We start from the raw sequence: 20,452 nt of genomic DNA, 5'->3' as shown, positions 1-20,452 counted from the left end.
TTTGACTGACTTGCCCGATGATCGGCGAGCCATAGAAAACAAATGGATCTTTAAGAAGAAGACGGACGCGAATGGTAATGTGACCATCTACAAAGCTCGACTTGTCGCTAAGGGTTATCGACAAGTTCAAGGGGTTGACTACGATGAGACTTTCTCACCCGTAGCGAAGCTGAAGTCCGTCCGAATCATGTTAGCAAGTGCCGCATACTATGATTATGAGATATGGCAGATGGACGTCAAAACGGCATTCCTTAACGGCTTCCTTAAGGAAGAGTTGTATATGATGCAGCCGGAAGGTTTTGTCGATCCTAAGAATACTAACAAAGTATGCAAGCTCCAGCGCTCAATCTATGGGCTGGTGCAAGCATCTCGGAGTTGGAACATTCGCTTTGATGAGATGATCAAAGTGTTTGGGTTTACACAGACTTATGGAGAAGCCTGTGTTTACAAGAAAGTGAGTGGGAGCTCTGTAGCATTTCTCATATTATATGTGGATGACATACTATTGATGGGAAATGATATAGAATTCTTGGAAAGTATAAAGGCCTATTTGAATAAGTGTTTTTCAATGAAGGACCTTGGAGAAGCTGCTTATATATTAGGCATCAAGATCTATAGAGATAGATCAAGACGCCTCATTGGTCTTTCACAGAGTACATACCTTGACAAGATATTGAAGAAGTTCAATATGGATCAGTCCAAGAAGGGATTCTTGCCTGTATTGCAAGGTGTGCAATTGAGCACTGCTCAATGCCCGACCACGGCAGAAGATAGAGAAAAGATGAGTGTCATCCCCTATGCCTCGGCCATAGGGTCTATTATGTATGCCATGCTCTGTACCAGACCTGATGTAAACCTTGCCGTAAGTTTGGTAGGAAGGTACCAAAGTAATCCCGGCATGGAACACTGGACAACGGTCAAGAATATCCTGAAGTATCTGAAGAGGACTAAGGATATGTTTCTCGTTTATGGAGGTGACGAAGAGCTCGTCGTAAAGGGTTACGTCGACGCTAGCTTCGACACAGATCTGGATGACTCGAAGTCGCAAACCGGATACGTGTATATTTTGAATGGAGCGGAGTACATGGCAGCCTCGGAGGCAGCACAGGAAGCAGTCTGGATGAAGGAGTTCATTACCGACCTAGGGGTGATTCCCAATGCGTCGGGCCCGATGACTCTCTTTTGTGACAACACTGGAGCTATTGCCCTTGCGAAGGAGCCCAGGTTTCACAGGAAGACCAGGCATATCAAGCGTCGCTTCAACTCCATTCGTGAAAGTGTTCAAAATGGAGACATAGATATTTGTAAAGTACATACGGACTTGAATGTAGCAGATCCGTTGACTAAACCTCTCCCTAGGGCAAAACATGATCAACACCAGGACGCAATGGGTGTTCGATTCATCACAATGTAACTAGATTATTGACTCTAGTGCAAGTGGGAGACTGTTGGAAATATGCCCTAGAGGCAATAATAAATGGTTATTATTATATTTCTTTCTTCATGGTAATTGTCTATTGTTCATGCTATAATTGTATTATCCGGAAATCGTAATACATGTGTGAATACATAGACCGCAACGTGTCCCTAGTAAGCCTCTAGTTAACTAGCTCGTTGATCAACAGATAGTCACGGTTTCCTGACTATGGAGATTGGATGTCATTGATAACGGGATCACATCATTAGGAGAATGATGTGATGGACAAGACCCAATCCTAAGCATAGCATAAAAGATCGTGTAGTTTCGTTTGCTAGAGCTTTTCCAATGTCAAGTATCTTTTCCTTAGACCATGAGATCGTGCAACTCCCGGATACCGTAGGAGTGCTTTGGGTGTGCCAAACGTCACAACGTAACTGGGTAACTATAAAGGTGCACTACGGGTATCTCCGAAAGTGTCTGTTGGGTTGGCACGGATCGAGACTGGGATTTGTCACTCCGTGTGACGGAGAGGTATCTCTGGGCCCACTCGGTAATGCATCATCATAATGAGCTCAATGTGACTAAGGCGTTAGTCACGGGATCATGCATTGCGGTACGAGTAAAGAGACTTGCCGGTAACAAGATTGAACAAGGTATTGGGATACCGACGATCGAATCTCGGGCAAGTAACATACCGATTGACAAAGGGAATTGTATACGGGATTGATTGAATCCTCGACATCGTGGTTCATCCGATGAGATCATCGTGGAACATGTGGGAGCCAACATGGGTATCCAGATCGCTCTGTTGGTTATTGACCGGAGAGGCGTCTCGGTCATGTCTGCATGTCTCCCGAACCCGTAGGGTCTACACACTTAAGGTTCGGTGACGCTAGGGTTGTAGAGATATGAGTATGCGGAAACCCGAAAGTTGTTCGGAGTCCCGGATGAGATCCCGGACGTCGCGAGGAGTTCCGGAATGGTCCGGAGGTGAAGAATTATATATAGGAAGTCAAGTTTCGGCCACCGGGAAAGTTTCGGGGGTTATCGGTATTGTACCGGGACCACCGAAAGGGTCCCGGGGGTTCACCGGGTGGGGCCACCTATCCCGGAGGGCCCCATGAGCTGAAGTGGGAGGGCAACCAGCCCTTAGTGGGCTGGGGCGCCCCCCATGGGCCTTCCCCCTGCGCCTAGGGTTAGAAACCCTAGGGTGGGGGGGGGGGGCGCCCCACTTGCCTTGGGGGGCAAGTATCCCCCCTGGCCGCCGCCCCCCCATCCAGATGGGTTCTGGCCGGCGCCCCCCTCCCAGGGGGCCTATATAAAGGGGGGGGGAGGGAGGGCAGTATTATTACAGCCTTGGGCGCCTCCCTCCTCCCCTGCTACACCTCTCCCTCTCACAGAAGCTCGGCGAAGCCCTGCCGAGACCCGCTACATCCACCACCACGCCGTCGTGCTGCTGAATCTCCATCAACCTCTCCTTCCCCTTGCTGGATCAAGAAGGAGGAGACGTCGCTGCACCGTACGTGTGTTGAACGCGGATGTGCCATCCGTTCGGCACTCGGTCATCGGTGATTTGGATCACGGCGAGTACGACTCCGTCATCCACGTTCATTGGAACGCTTCCGCTCGCGATCTACAAGGGTATGTAGATGCACTCCTTTCCCCTCGTTGCTAGTATAATCCATAGATGGATCTTGGTGAGCGTAGGAAAATTTTAAAATTCTGCTACGATTCCCAACAAGTGTGGCCACACCGGGTGGCCGTGGGGGCGTCGGAGAGAGCACCGTCGCCATGGATCAATGGCAGGAGGGAGGGGAGAGTGAAGAGAGGGGGCCGCTAGAAGGGAGAGCATCATCAAAGCGCGACTGAAGACAATAAAAACTAAATGAAGAGGGGCTTGGTAGTGCAATGTGAGGGTTTGGAATGGGGAAGGACAGTAGACACGGATTATAACGGGCGGCGTACACAATAACATTGACTGCCGAAAAACCCGAAGAGTCCTTTTGAATGAACAACACTGGCAGGCAGTTTTAGTAGCCGATCGGTGATGGCGACCGATCCACTTTGGGCACCATAAGGTGGCTTGAACACATCATCACTAACCGGTCCATTTAAGGCTTGCCGGCGATAACCCTTCAGACAAGCCCTTAGGACCTTGACGCCTCGAAAGTGGCTGGTCAGTGCTAACGCTCATCACTGATGCCCGGTCCCGGGCACGTCACTAATGAGGGGCAGGTATTAAAACGATTTCTAGTAGTGTGATGAGCATGAGACTTGTTTTGTCACCTTCTCAGACGAAGAAATTGATGCGGCTCTTAGCTCAATGAAATGAGAAATGGGACCAAAGCCTGCAATGTGTTTCTTCAAGAATTCGGGGGTTTATTAAATCCCTACTTTTCTGAATGACGAATGGTTTTGCCTTAAGGAGGTGGATATTCCACGTCTTAATTTTGCGGTTTTGGCCTTGATCCCAAAAGTTCAAGGTGCCGACTACATCACTAGTTTCCGGTCGACTACGCTCATCAACGTTATCTTCAAACTCATCATAAAACTCTCCGCCCTTAGGTTAGATCATGTGGGCAGTCACATAGTTGGCATGTGTCAATCCGCTTTCATCGAAGGGTGTCACATCATGAGGGGATCCTATGGCTTCATGAAGTCAGATACAGAAATAGAAAGCGGTGTTCCTAAAACTTGACTTCAAAGCAGCGTATGACCGGGTTAGTCGGTCCTGCTGCGTGGGGTGCTCATGTGCAAGTGCTTTCATGTTGATTCGTGCCTCACATGATGCAACTAATCTTGGGCGGCCAGACTGCTATCTATATGAATGAGATGATATGCCCCTTCTTTAGGGCTTGTTCTGTTAATCCCCACCACAAGGGGATTGGAGAGGATTGGAGGGGTTTGAGGTGGATTTTGACTTGCTGGGGATTTAATCCCTTCCAATCCTCTTAAAATCCGATGAAACCGAACAAAGCGTTAGGAATAATAAAAGGGGTCTTTTGCAAGATGGTCACATTTCTCCTCTCTTTGACATTGTCGAGGATGCACCTTCTAAATATTTTTATGGAAACTGCAAGGAGTTACTGCACTAAACGTTGTGAGAGACTCATTGGAGTGTTTCGACAGCTAGAACTACAGCAACAGATGGAAGTTCGGTACCAGCTAACATATGGTACCAGGCCGTGATTTGATTTCTGTCTTTGTAGCTAGGTTGAAGCCCTGGTCAGATTGATCCCCTGGTCACCATGATCTGACCTCTGAACCAACTGTCTGCCTGGATCACCAAATTTACGTAGTCACCACTAACTGCATGCCGACCGATGCCACATGCTTAACCCAGTAAGCAAACAAATATATGAACTGGACGTAACATGCAGTCGGAATATAAACACATTCGAAGGAGTCACGGATGCATATGTGCATACGAGTCCAAATCGAGGGAGGCAATGATCCCTGACGGGCCAGCTCGGAACCACATGCGATGCGCGGCACCATCTCATCTCACACCGCTTTCCCATCGGAGGTGAGCAGCCTCATGTCATGCATAAATACCACTCGCCATGCACACACTCACTCACACACAGCAAGCGCACATTGCAAAGCACAATCGCAGCTCGATCGCACGCACTAGCTTGCACGCTCCGTCGCAAATGGCCATGGCACCCAGAGCGCTGCTCCTCCTGGCCGTCGGGCTCGTGATCGCAGCCTCGGCGAGCGCCCACGGCGGCTACGAGGGGTCGTGCCCCAAGGACGGGCTGAAGCTGAAGGCGTGCGTGGACGTGCTGGGCCTGCTCAAGCTCAAGGTGAACGTGCCGCGCCATGAGCCTTGCTGCTCGCTCCTGGACGGGCTCGTCGGCTTGGACGCGGCGCTCTGCCTCTGCGCAAACATCGACGCCAATGTGCTCGGCCTCAACCTCCACCTCCCCGTCGACCTCCGCCTCATCCTCAACAACTGCGGCAAGGTCTGCCCCACCGATTTCCGGTGCCCACCACGCCACTAAAACTAAAAGTCGTCTCGACTGAGTATCGTGATGTTGTCTTGTCTGCATTTTTAAACGCCGTTTGTATATTTCTTGGTACAATTGATGTCCCAATCTTTTGTTTCCACTTTTTTTTGTTTCCCTTCCCTATGATTAATCAAATAAAATGAAGTTGTATTTTGTATCATGAGGTTGAGTTTTTGGCACTTGGACGTGACCATTGTTAATTTACCGTACCGTACCAACACTCGTGCGCGCGTGAGAAAAGTGAGCAACATGACAAGGAACATGTCCTGCCCAAAGAATCGACCTAAAAACCCTCGATATAGATCACCGGTTTATCACTAAATGTACAGTCCCACAGCGCAAGTAGGTTTGATTCCCATGAACAGTTCCTAACGGATCCTAACCGTCCAAGTGTCGCATGTGTAATGCCATTAAGGTATCCATACTTATTCACCCGCAATATCCATACTTATGGAGAGGAACATCGTGTGGCAGATTGCTAGATCCGATCGCAGGACTTGGACCTGGAAGTGGAGATACTTAGGTGAAACTTGATTTGAAGAAAGAAGCGCTTGGCATCACTAAGCTCTTACACACTTTTAATCTTATTAAAATTAAACGACGGGCAACCACGGGGGCTCAAGAGATTGCTAAATTTACTTTTGATATTCATTCTGATGGTATAATTTTGAGTAGCATTCCATCATACGTGGTGACTTATGTTACAAACGATTGTAAGAATATTTTTAGTAATTAATATATGAGGTGTTTTTCTAAGAAAAAAATGAAACATCCGTGACATGGCATGTCCAAAGCAGTATGAAGTTGATGAGAAATTCTATGGGAAGAACAAGTTTTCCTCGTGAATCTCTTAACACAAAGAGCATTGCCATAAATAATCATGGCAACATGGTTATTACAAGATAAAGCATAGCATGGTCATGTCTGCAAACAACTTATGGAAAGAACAATTGTTCATCTTGTTTGTTTCAATGTGGGAGGCATCAATGTTATCATTTAGAGTTTGGTGACCCCACGAGACGCTCGGACGTGTCTCACGAACCTCGCGTGTGACGATTATGCTTTATCCTTGCTGAGTGATCCGGGTAAGGCCTGGAAACCTATTAGGCATATGGCTTGTGATCGTCATTTTGAAGGCAATGAACTATGGACGAGCCGGCTTAGAAATTCGAGGCGACAACACAAGATGACTTGGGTTTGGTGGTTGTATAGTAGTGTTGAATAATCTCGGCACTCTTCTAGAATCCAATGATATAGTTAGTGTTTTCTAATAACTGTGAGAGTATCCATTTTGTTAGTGTGGCAAGTAAGAGAAGATTTTTTTTAATGGTCACCAGGACGAGAGGTTCCCAACCTTGCATTCAGATTTTCTACTGAACGCAAACAATATGCCGATTTACAAAGTATTTTATATTCTTAAGAAGTTGGTCACAATTCTTTCAACATGCGAAGTGTCCACCTCAATATTTCACTAAGCAATGCATTTAAGTCTTCTCTCCAACCATGCAAAATCTGCCACATAAGCGAGTCATGCATTTAACTTATAAATTACAATTATGTTTGCATTAGTTCATGCATGTAACGCTGCCACATCATATACTCATGTTAGTCATCCTTCACTTTTTTTTGAAATGACATTTTTAACTGTTATTCAGAAGTTTTTATTCTATTTTTAGACATGTTTTTTATTGATTTTCAAGGTTATACTTCCTATTCATCAGATTTAGATATTATGGTCAACTACTTACGCATTGTTTAACAAAGTTACCACAACAACGCTCGGGGAGAGAGTCGTCCTCACTACTCTATTTATCTTGACATGCACACATCTCAACTCAGCTATCATGCTATTTAGAGTAAAGCCGAGGCCCAACTTTAAATTAATAAAGCCACCAAGCAACGAGAGTAGCAACCAATCAACCAACCAGTACACACCAAGTATCAGCACCAAAGTTAGTAAATAAAATGGCCACAAACCGGCAATAAGGCACGCAGTCCAGGGGGAACCCAACAAAAGAAACAGACTAGGGCTACGGGAAAGCAGAAGAAGTAGCGCCCACTAAGACGGCCTGGCCCGATCCCTCCCGGAGATAGAAGTAGTGGACACACGCACCCGAGCGATGAGGACCTCCACAGCCGCCTTGCCAGCCTCCCTAATCAGAGATTCCCGCTGCTGCAAAAATATGGACAGTTTGAAGATGATATTAACTGCAGAGTTAGGGAACACCTGCTCAATAGTAAACTTGTTTCTAGTCATCCATAGGGTCCAACACATGCTCGAGAGGCCAAACCAAAACAACCTCTTTAGCTGGCCAGAAAGGGAGGCCGCAAGTAAAAGGAGAGAAGAGAAATTAGAGGGAGCCCAAGGGACACCCAACCACTCCCTTAGGCAACTCCATGGCAAGGACGCCAGGGGGCAACAAAACAGGATGTGGTCGGTGTCCTCCAAGCTCCCACAAAGAGAGCAAAACTTCGTACCCGGGCCATGGCGTTTCTTAATCTGATCAGCAGCAGGCAGACGACTGCTACTTCTTGAGATTGCGTTGGTTTTTCCCTTGAAGAGGAAAGGGTGATACAACAAAGTAGAGATAAGTATTTCCCTCAGTTTGAGAACCAATGTATCAATCTAGTAGGAGACAACGCACAAATCACCGAATACCTGCACAAACAATCGAAAAAATTGCACCCAACGCGATGTCAATCCCTTCACGGTTACTTGCAAAAGTGAGATCTAATAGAGATAGATGAAAGTAACAAACGATAAAGTAAATATTTTGGTATTTTTGGTTCATAGATCGGAAAGTAAAAGATTGAAAAATAGTAGATCAGAAACTTATATGATGGAAAATAGACCCGGGGGCCATAGGTTTCACTAGAGGCTTCTCTCATGATAGCAAATAATACGGTGGGTGAACAAATTACTGCCGAGCAATTGATAGAAAAGCACAAAGTTATGACGATATCTAAGGCAATAATTATGAAATATAGGCATCATGTCCGTGTCAAGTAGACCGAAACGATTCTGCATCTACTACTATTACTCCACACATCGACTTCTATCCAGCATGAATCTAGAGTATTAAGTTCATATTATATCCCTCTTGGATGCCTATCATATTAGGACTAAATTTATAACCAAAGCAAATTACCATGCTGTTTAAAGACTCTCAAAATAATATAAGTGAAGCATGAGAGTTCATCAATTTCTATAAAATAAAACCACTGCCGTGCTCTAAAAAGATATAAGTGAAGCACTAGAGCAAAATTGCCTAGCTCAAGAGATACAAGTGAAGCACATAGAGTATTCTAATAAATCAGGATTCATGCGTGTCCCTCTCAAAAGGTGTGTACAGCAAGGATGATTGTGGCAAACTAAAAAGCAAAGACTCAAATCATACAAGATGCTCCAAGCAAAACACATATCATGTGATGAATAAAAATATAGCCTCAAGTAAAGTTACCGATAGACGAAGACGAAAGAGGGATGCCTTCCGGGGCATCCCCAAGCTTAGGCTCTTGGTTATCCTTGAATATTACCTTGGGGTGCCTTGGGCATCCCCAAGCTTAGCCTCTTGCCACTTCTTATTCCATAGTCCATCAAATCCTTACCCAAAACTTGAAAACTTCACAACACAAAACTCAACAGAAAATCTCAAAAACTCCGTTAGTATAAGAAAATAAATCACCACTTTTGGTACTGTTGTGAACTCATTCTTTATTTATATTGGTGTAATATCTACTGTATTCCAACTTTTCCATGGTTCATACCCCCCGATACTACCCATAGATTCATCAAAATAAGCAAACAACACATAGAAAATAGAATCTGTCAAAAACAGAACATTCTATAGTAATCTGGATAGTTCGAATACTTCTGTAACTACAAAAATTCTGAAAAAATTGGGAAAACAGAGGCAATATGTATATCAATCTTTTGTAAAAAAATCAAAATTTTATGGGACTTATTTTTAAAAATTATGGGACTCGGCGCAAAAGTTTCTGTTTTTTAGTAAGATCGAATCAACTATCACCGTAAGCCATCCCAAAGGTCTTACTTGGCACAAACACTAATTAAAACACAAAACCACATCTAACCATAGGCTAGATTAATTATTTATTGCAAAACAGAACCAAAAAGCAAAGAACAAAAATAAAATTGGGTTGCCTCCCAACAAGCGCTATTGTTTAACGCCCCTAGCTAGGCATAAAAACACGAATAGATCTAGGTATTGTCATCTTTGGTATGCAATCCATAAGTAGCTCTCATAATAGATTCATATGGAAATTTAATTTTCTTTCTTGGAAAGTGTTCCATGCCCTTACTTAACGGAAATTGAAATCTAATGTTTCCTTCATTCATATCAATAATTGCACCAATCGTTCTAAGGAAAGGTCTACCAAGAATAATAGGACATGTAGGATTGCAATCTATATCAAGAACAATGAAATCTACGGGCACATAATTCCTATTTGCAACAATAAGAACATTATTAATACTTCCCATAGGTTTCTTAATAGTGGAATCCGCAAGATGCAAATTTAAAGAACAATCATCAAATTCACGGAGACCTAACACATCACATAAAGTTTTTGGAATCGTGGAAACGCTAGCACCCAAATCGCACAAAGCATGGCACTCATAATCTTTAATCTTAATTTTAATAGTGGGTTCCCACTCATCATAAAGTTTTCTAGGGATAGAAACTAACAATTCAAGCTTTTCTTCAAAAAACTGCATCATAGCATCAACGATATGTTTAGTAAAAGCTTTGTTTGATTATAAGCATGAGGAGAATTCAACATGGATGGCAACAAGGAAATACAATCTATTAAAGAACAATTATCATAATTAAATTCCTTGAAATCCAAAAGAGTGGGTTCATTGCTACTTGAAGTTTTGACCTCTCCAATCCCACTTTTATCAATTTTTGCATCAAAATCTAAAAACTCCGAATCATTGGGATGCCTTTTAACTAAAGTTAACTCATCTCCAGTCCCATCTTTATCAAGATTTATATTGGAAAACAAAGATTCAATAGGAGTCACATCAATCACTTTAAGATCTTCATCATTATTTAAAGATTATGGTTTAGCGGCCATCTTATTTACCAAGGTAGTTTATTTATCAGAAATTTGGCCTACTAAATTTTCAAGATGAGCAGACTGAGATTTCAAACCATAAAATTCCTTAGACATATCATCGAGCTCTTTATTCATGTACTCCATAAAACTTTTCTGCTCCTTAAGCTCATTTCTAAAGAAATTATTTTGCTCAAATTGCAAAGACATGAAGCTCCTAACATTATTTTCAATTTTTGCCAACCTCCTAAAGTGAGGATCAACGTTCTTTGGTTGAGCCATAAAGGTAAGCAGACACACCAACCCACGGGCACACAGAAAGCAAACGAAGAAGACGAACGGAAGAGGGGCGAAGAAAAGGCAAATCTTTTCAAAAATCATTTTAGAAGTGGGGGAGAGGAAAACGAGAGGTGAATGGCGAATAATGTAATGCAAGAGATGAGAGTTTATGATGGGTACTTGGTATGTCTTGACTTGGCGTAGATCTCCCCCGCAACTGTGCCAAAAATTATTCCTGCTACTTCTTGAGCTTGCGTTGGTTTTTTCCTTAAAGAGGAAAAGGGTGATGCAGCAAAGTAGAGATAAGTATTTCCCTCAGTTTGAGAGCCAAGGTATCAATCCAGTAGGAGACAACGCACAAATCACTGAATACCTGCACAAACAATCAAACGACTTGCACCCAACGAGATAAAGGGGTTGTCAATCCCTTCACGGTTACTTGCAAAAGTGAGATCTGATAGAGATAGATAAACGATAAGGTAAATATTTTGGGTATTTTTGGTTTATAGATCGAAAAGTAAAAGATTGCAAAATAGTAGATCGGAAACTTATATGATGGAAAATAGACCCGGGGGCCATAGGTTTCACCAGAGGCTTCTCTCAAGATAGAAAATAATATGGTGGGTGAACAAGTTACTGTCAATCAATTGATAGAAAAGCGCAAAGTTATGACGATATCTAAGGCAATGATTATGAAATATAGGCATCACGCCCGTGTCAAGTAGACCAAAACGATTCTGCATCTACTACTATTACTCCACACATCGACCGCTATCCAGCATGCATCTAGAGTATTAAGTTCATACAAAATGGAGTAACACATTAAGTAAGATGACATGATGTAGAGGAATTAACTCAAGCAATATGATGAAAACCCCATCTTTTTATCCTCGATGGTAACAATACAATACGTGCCTTGCTGCCCCTACTATCACTGGGAAAGGACACTGCAAGATTGAACCCAAAGCTAAGCACTTCTCCCATTGCAAGAAAAACCAATCTAGTTGGCCAAACCAAACCAATAGTTCGAAGAGAATTACAAAGATATCAAATAATGCATAAAAGAATTCAGAGAAGATTCAAATAATATTCATAGATAAGCTGATCATAAATCCACAATTCATCGAATCTCGGCAAACACACCGCAAAAAAAGTATTACATCGAATAGATCTCCAAGAACATCGAGGAGAACATGGTATTGAGAATCAAAGAGAGAGAAGAAGCCATCTAGCTAATAGCTATGGACCCGTAGGTCTGTTGTGACGCCCCTGATTCAATCATACATGATAGAGGTTGGACAGGTGAAAAGAGTTGCAGAAGACAAGTACTTCAACTTGTCCGAGAAATGGAATCAAAGAAGAACAATCATGGTCGGAACCACGGTTGCAAAGGACCAAACATAGATACAAGATGAACTTATCACAAGGGGATTATTATTATTACAAGAAGCTTCCATCATAAGTTCCACATCGGGTCCATGGGCATGAACACAAAGGTCCAAGGTCGACTCCCACTTCTCTAATGCACAACTTTCCATTCACTTCTCGCATTCAAAGAAGTTGTAGTGTTGAAATTTTATCTGACAAAATGCCAGTAGAGTATAACCCGCATAACTTTCGAGTTCACACGGATTTAGGGAAGACACATATTCAACCCGTAGGAACATCTTAGGAACATATACCACAAACTTCACAAGTAAATAACTCAAGCCGAGAAGCAGAGTATGGTTGACAAGAGCGGGGGATACAATTTACCAAAGGCATTATGTATCCGAGGAAAGGCTCACAAGGTTACTGAATATGAAGGACGTTGTCGGATAAAACCCAACAAAGGATCTGGTGGTCCACAATGGATCTGATGTGAGTATCGGTACTCAACCAGAAGAAGAAAGAACGCAAGGAGATCAGGTTATAGAAACAACTGACTAATTCAAAGCTCAAATGCTATGTAATTACGATTTCCAAATCAAGTGATCAGAAGCAAACGCTCTGATTAAGGATGGATAAGTTGAATAGACTCAGAATGACAATCAATCAAGGCTTGATTCGCCGAACACCAGCTCATGTCTGGAGTGACGTCTAAACCAAGGGAAGAATTTTAAATAGGACTGATGGTCGCGAGCATTTACAAACGAATCAAATCAAATGCTCGAAATTACGATGACAAAGGATGCTAATGAGTATTGCTAGACATATGGAAGTAACCATAATGCAAGCAGATAAGTATTAGCAGAGCAATAGTTAGAGAGGATTATCGGAAGATCGGATGGTACTTCAAAGTATCTTGTGAATCAATTGATCAACTAGTAATGAACAAATCCTCAAAAAGTGTGAGGAATTATTCATAGGGTATTCATGCGGCAAGGAACTGCAGGGCAGTAAGCATAAAGGATTCTCAGAACATCGGAAAGTATTTCAGGACATCTTGTAATAACAAGAGCAATGGGGGATGAAGGTATGAACGACAATGTAGGTAGTTACCAATAAGGATTTATCGGTGGTAGGGATCGCAACGGCGAAGGGCACAAGTGTTGGGAAACGTAGCATGCAATTTCAAAAAAAATCCTACGCCCACGCAAGATCTATCTAGGAGAAGCATAGCAACGAGAGGGGGAGAGTGTGTCTACGTACCCTCGTAGACCGTAAGCGGAAGCATTTGACAACGCGGTTGATGTAGTTGAACTTATTCTAGCTCCGACCTATCAAGTACCGAACGTACGGCACCTCTGAGTTCTGCACACGTTCAGCTCGGTGACGTCCCTCGTCTTCTTGATCCAGCAATGCGTCAAGGTAGTAGATGAGTTCCGTTAGCACGACGGCGTGGTGACGGTGATGGTGAAGTGATCCACGCAGGGCTTCGCCTAAGCACTATGAAGATATGACCGGGGGAGTAAACGATGGAGGGGGCGTGCCGCACACGGCTATGCAATAGTTTGGGGTGTGCTAGGGGTGCCCCCCACCACATATATATAGGTGGGTGATGCGTCTGGAAGCTACGTCGGTATTTCCCCAAAGAGGAAGGGTTGATGCAGCATAGCAGCGGTAGGTATTTCCCTTAGTGATGAGACCAAGGTTATCGAACCAGTAGGAGAACCAAGCAACACTACGTAAACAACACCTGCACACAAATAACAAATACTCACAACCCGACGTGTTAAAGGGGTTGTCAATCCCTTTCGGGCAACGGCGCCAGAGATAGGCAAGCGGACGTGAGAGAGTTGTAATAGAATGATAGATCGAACACCAAATAAAATAAAGTGCAGTAAGGTATTTTTGTATTTTTGATTTAATAGATCTGAAAAAAAGGAAAGGAAAATAGATCGCAAAGGCAAATATAATAAAGAAGAGACCAGGGGGCTGTAGGTTTCACTAGTGGCTTCTCTCGAGAAAAATAGCAAACGGTGGGTGAACAAATTACTGTTGGGCAATTGATAGAACTTCAAATAATCATGACGATATCCAGGCAATGATCAGTATATAGGCATCACGTCCAAGATTAGTAGACCGACTCCTGCCTGCGTCTACTACTATTACTCCACACATCGACCGCTATCCAACATGCATCTAGTGTATTAAGTTCATGGAGAAACGGAGTAATGCAATAAGAACGATGAGATGATGTAGACAAGATCTATTTATGTAGAAATAGACCCCATCGTTTTTATCCTTAGTAGCAACGATACATACGTGTCGGTTCCCCTTCTGTCACTGGGATCAAGCACCGTAAGATTGAACCAACTACAAAGCACCTCTTCCCATTGCAAGATAAATAGATCAAGTTGGCCAAACAAAACCCAAATATCGGAGAAGAAATATGAGGCTATAAGCAATCATGCATATGAGAGATCAAAGAAGACTCAAATAACTTTCATGGATAAAAAGATAGATCTGATCATAAACTCAAAGTTCATCGGATCCCAACAAACACACCGCAAAAAGAGTTACATCATATGGATCTCCAAGAGATCACTGTATTGAGAATCAAACAAGAGAGACGAAGCCATCTAGCTACTAACTACGGACCCGTAGGTCTATAAAGAAATACTCACGCATCATCGGAGAGGCACCAATGGACATGATGAACCCCTCCGTGATGGTGTCTAGATTGGATCTGGTTGTTCTGGAACTTGCGGCGGCTGGAATTGATTTTCGTCGACTCCCCTAGGGTTTCTGGAATATTGGGGTATTTATAGAGAAAAGAGGCGGTTCAGGGGGCACCCGAGGTGGGCACAACCCACCAGGGCGCGCCTAGGCCTCTAGGCGCGCCCTGGTGGGTTGTGCTCCCCTCGAAGCACCCCCGAGGTGCTTCTCCGGCCCACTGGATATCTTCTGGTCCAAAAAAATCCACAAAAAGTTTCGCTGTGTTTGGACTCCGTTTGGTATTGATTTCCTGCGATGTAAAAAACATGCAGAAAACAGCAACTGGCACTTGGCACTATGTCAATAGGTTAGTACCAAAAAATGATATAAAATGATTATAAAACATCCAAGAATGATAATATAACAGCATGGAACAATCAAAAATTATATATACATTGGAGACGTATCAGTGGGAGGGGGAGGGGAGGCAGCCAAGGCGCGCCCTAGGGTTAGTCGCCGCCCCCTAGGGGCCCTGCCTTGCCCTGCGCCCCCCCTTTCAGTGTATGCATGAAGGGGGAGGAAAGAGGGGGTGAGGGAAGGAAGTGGGAATACTAATCCACACTCCCTTTCCCTTCCCCCATTCCATTCTCCTCCTCCTATAGCCTTACAGGGCGCACCAGCCCCTTGTGGGCTGGTGTGTCCCTTCACAAGGCCCATAGGATTGCCGGGGGGTACCCGAAACACCTTCCGGTGACCTGATAAGTACCCGATACCCTCCGGAACACTTCCAGCGTCCGAATACCAGCGTCCTATATATCAATCTTTACCTCTCGACCATTTAGAGACTCCTTGTCATGTCCGTGATCTCATTCGGGACTCCGAACAACAATCGGTCACCAAATCACATAACTCATATAATACTATATCATCATCGAACCCTACGGGTTCGAGAACAATGTAGACATGACCGAGACACCTCTCCGGTCAATAACCAACAGCGGAACCTGGATGCTCATATTGGCTCCTACATATTCTACGAAGATCTTTATTGGTCAAACCGTTGTGACAACATACGTTATTCCCTTTGTCCATCGGTATGTTACTTGCCCGAGATTTGATCATCGGTATCTTCATACCTAGTTCAATCTCATTACCGGCAAGTCTCTTTACTTGTTCCGTAATACATCACCCTGCAACTAACTCATTAGTCGCTTTGCTTGCAAGGCTTCTTATGATGTGTATTACCAAGAGGGCCCAGAGATACCTCTCCGAAACTCGGAGTGACAAATCCTAATCTCGATCTATGCCAACCCAACAAACACCTTCGGAGATACCTGTAGAGCATATTTATAATCACCAAGTTACGTTGTGACGTTTGATGACCCACAAGTATAGGGGATCTATCGTAGTCCATTTGATAAATAAGAGTGTCGAACCCAACGAGGAGCAGAAGGAAATGACAAGTGGTTTTTGTTGGGGAACGTACTAATTTCAAAGAATTTCCTACGCACACGCAAGATCATGGTGATGCATAGCAACGAGAGGGGAGAGTGTTGTCCACGTACCCTCGTAGACCGAAAGCGGAAGCGTTAGCACAACGCGGTTGATGTAGTCGTACGTCTTCACGATCTGACCGATCCAAGTACCGAACCTACGACACCTACGACTTCAGCACACGTTCAGCTCGATGACGTCCCATGAACTCCAATCCAGCAGAGCTTCACGGAAGAGTTCCGTCAGCACGACGGCGTGATGACGGTGATGATGTTGTTACCGACGCAGGGCTTCGCCTAAGCACCGCTATGATATGACCGAGGTGGAATATGGTGGAGGGTGGCACCGCACACGGCTGGAATAGATCAACAGATCAACTTGTGTGTCTAGAGGCGCCCCCTACCCTCGTATATAAAGGAGCAAGGGGGGAGGCCGGCCGGCCCTTGGGGCGCGCCAAGGAGGGGGAGTCCTCCTCCTAGTAGGAGTAGGACTCCCCTTTCCTAGTCCAACTAGGAAGAGGGAAGGGGGAAGGAAAGAGAGGGAGAGGGAGAGGGAAAGAGGGGCCCCGCCCCCTCCCCTAGTCCAATTCGGACTCCTCATGGGAGGGGGCGCGCCACCTCCTGGGCTGCTGCCCTCTCTCTCCCCTCAGGCCCACTAAGACCCAATACTTCCCCGGGGGGTTCCGGTAACCCCTCTGGCACTCCGGTTTTCTCCGAAACCACCCGGAACACTTCCGGTGTCCGAATATAGCCGTCCAATATATCGATCTTTATGTCTCGACCATTTCGAGACTCCTTGTCATGTCCGTGATCATATCCGGGACTCTGAACTACCTTCGGTACATCAAAACACAAAAACTCTTAATACCGATCGTCACCGAACTTTAAGCGTGCGGACCCTACGGGTTTGAGAACTATGTAGACATGACCGAGACACGTCTCTGGTCAATAACCAATAGCGGAACCTGGATGCTCATATTGGCTCCCACATATTCTACGAAGATCTTTATCGGTCAGCCCGCATAACAACATACGTTGTTCCCTGTGTCATCGGTATGTTACTTGCCCGAGATTCGATCGTCGGTATCTCAATACCTAGTTCAATCTCGTTACCGGCAAGTCTCTTTACTCGTTCCGTGATACATCATCCTGCAACTAACTCATTGGTTACAATGCTTGCAAGGCTTATAGTGATGTGTATTACCGAGTGGGCCCAGAGATACCTCTCCGACAATCGGAGTGACAAATCCTAATCTTGAAATACACCAACTCAACAAGTACCTTCGGAGACACCCGTAGAGCACCTTTATAATCACCTAGTTACGTTGTGACGTTTGGTAGCACACAAAGTGTTCCTCCGGTAAATGGGAGTTGCATAATCTCATAGTCATAGGAACATGTATAAGTCATGAAGAAAACAATAGCAACATACTAAACGATCAAGTGCTATGCTTAACGGAATGGGTCAAGTCAATCACATCATTCTCCTAATGATGTGATCATGTTAATCAAATGACAACTCATGTCCATGGCTAGGAAACTCAACCATCTTCGATTAACGAGCTAGTCAAGTAGAGGCATACTAGTGACACTATGTTTGTCTATGTATTCACACATGTATTATGTTTCCGGTTAATACAATTCTAGCATGAATAATAAACATTTATCATGATATGAGGAAATAAATAATAACTTTATTATTGCCTCTAGGGCATATTTCCTTCAGTCTCCCACTTGCACTAGAGTCAATAATCTAGATTACACAGTAATGATTCTAACACCCATGGAGTCTTGGTGCTGATCATGTTTTGCTCGTGGAAGAGGCTTAGTCAACGGGTCTGCAACATTCAGATCCGTATGTATCTTGCAAATCTCTATGTCTCCCACCTGGACTTGGTCCCGGATGGAATTGAAGCGTCTCTTGATGTGCTTGGTTCTCTTGTGAAATCTGGATTCCTTTGCCAAGGCAATTGCACCAGTATTGTCACAAAAGATTTTCATTGGACCCGATGCACTAGGTATGACACCTAGATCGGATATGAACTCCTTCATCCAGACTCCTTCATTTGTTGCTTCCGAAGCAGCTATGTACTCCGCTTCACACGTAGATCCCGCCACGACGCTTTGTCTAGAACTGCACCAACTGACAGCTCCACCGTTCAGTATACACATGTATCCGGTTTGCGATTTAGAATCGTCCGGATCAGTGTCAAAGATTGCATCGACGTAACCATTTACGACGAGCTCTTTGTCACCTCCATAAACGAGAAACATATCCTTAGTCCTTTTCAGGTATTTCAGGATGTTCTTGACCGCTGTCCAGTGATCCACTCCTGGATTACTTTGGTACCTCCCTGCTAGGCTAATAGCAAGACACACATCAGGTCTGGTACACAGCATTGCATACATGATAGAGACTATGGCTGAAGCATAGGGAACATCTTTCATTTTCTCTCTATCTTCTGCAGTGGTCGGGCATTGAGTCTGATTGAACTTCACACCTTGCAATACAGGCAAGAACTCTTTCTTTGCTTGATCCATTTTGAACTTTTTCAAAACTTGTCAAGGTATGTGCTTTGTGAAAGTCCTATCAAGCGTCTTGATCTATCTCTATAGATCTTGATGCCCGATATGTAAGCAGCTTCACCGAGGTCTTTCATTGAAAAACTCTTATTCAAGTATCCTTTTATGCCATCCAGAAATTCTATATCATTTCCAATCAGTAATATGTCATCCACATATAATATTAGAAATGCTACAGAGCTTCCACTCACTTTCTTGTAAATACAGGCCTCTACAAAAGTCTGTATAAAACCATATGCTTTGATCACACTATCAAAACGTTTATTCCAACTCCGAGAGGCTTGCACCAGTCCATAAATGGATCGCTGGAGCTTGCACACTTTGTCAGCTCCCTTTGGATCGACAAAACCTTCTGGTTGCATCATATACAACTCTTCTTCAAGAAATCCATTCAGGAATGCAGTTTTGACATCCATTTGCCAAATTTCATAATCATAAAATGTGGCAATCGCTAACATGATTCGGATAGACTTAAGCATCGCTACGGGTGAGAAAGTCTCATCGTAGTCAACCCCTTGAACTTGTCGAAAACCTTTTGCAACAAGTCGAGCTTTGTAGACAGTAACATTACCGTCAGCGTCAGTCTTCTTCTTGAAGATCCATTTATTCTCAATGGCTTGCCGATCATCAGGCAAGTCAACCAAAGTCCACACTTTGTTCTCATACATGGATTCCATCTCCGATTTCATGGCTTCAAGCCATTTTGCGGAATCTGGGCTCACCATCGCTTCTTCATAGTTCGTAGGTTCGCCTTGGTCAAGTAACATGACCTCTAGAATAGGATTACCGTACCACTCTTGTTCGGATCTTACTCTGGTTGACCTACGAGGTTCAGCAGTAACTTGATCTGAAGTTTCATGATCAATATCATTAGCTTCCTCGCTAATTGGTGTAGATGTCACAGGAGCCGGTTTCTGTGATGAACTACTTTTCAATAAGGAAGCAGGTACAGTTACCTCATCAAGTTCTACTTTCCTCCCACTCACTTCTTTCGAGAGAAACTCCTTCTCTAGAAAGGATCCATTCTTAGCAACAAATGTCTTGCCTTCGGATCTGTGATAGAAGGTGTACCCAACAGTTTCCTTTGGGTATCCTATGAAGAAACATTTCTCCGATTTGGGTTCGAGCTTATCAGGTTGAAGCTTTTTCACATAAGCATCGCAGCCCCAAACTTTAAGAAACGACAACTTTGGTTTCTTGCCAAACCACAGTTCATAAGGCGTCATCTCAACGGATTTCGATGGTGCCCTATTTAACGTGAATGCAGCTGTCTCTAAAGCATAACCCCAAAACGATAGCGGTAAATCAGTAAGAGACATCATAGATCGCACCATATCTAGTAAAGTACGATTACGACGTTCGGACACACCATTATGTTGTGGTGTTCCGGGTGGCGTGAGTTGCGAAACTATTCCGCATTGTTTCAAATGAAGACCAAACTCGTAACTCAAATATTCTCCTCCACGATCTGATCGTAGAAACTTTATTTTCTTGTTACAATGATTTTC

General features: G+C 44.0%; 1 protein-coding gene across 1 annotated transcript; it reads left to right on the top strand.

Annotated features, from left to right (window-relative positions):
• Positions 1 to 4,995: 4,995 nt before the first annotated feature.
• LOC109779558 (cortical cell-delineating protein) lies at positions 4,996 to 5,590 on the top strand. The gene has a single exon (XM_020338180.4). The coding sequence runs from the start codon at positions 5,074 to 5,076 to the stop codon at positions 5,422 to 5,424; it is 351 nt and encodes a 116-aa protein (XP_020193769.3). The 5' UTR covers positions 4,996 to 5,073; the 3' UTR covers positions 5,425 to 5,590.
• The last annotated feature ends 14,862 nt before the right edge of the window (positions 5,591 to 20,452 follow it).

The sequence above is a fragment of the Aegilops tauschii genome, chromosome 1, assembly GCF_002575655.3.
Source record: "Aegilops tauschii subsp. strangulata cultivar AL8/78 chromosome 1, Aet v6.0, whole genome shotgun sequence".
In the NCBI taxonomy this organism is placed as follows: Eukaryota; Viridiplantae; Streptophyta; class Magnoliopsida; order Poales; family Poaceae; genus Aegilops; species Aegilops tauschii.
The sequence above is the reverse complement of the archived record's forward strand: the minus strand, read 5'-3'. Positions and strand labels throughout refer to the sequence as shown.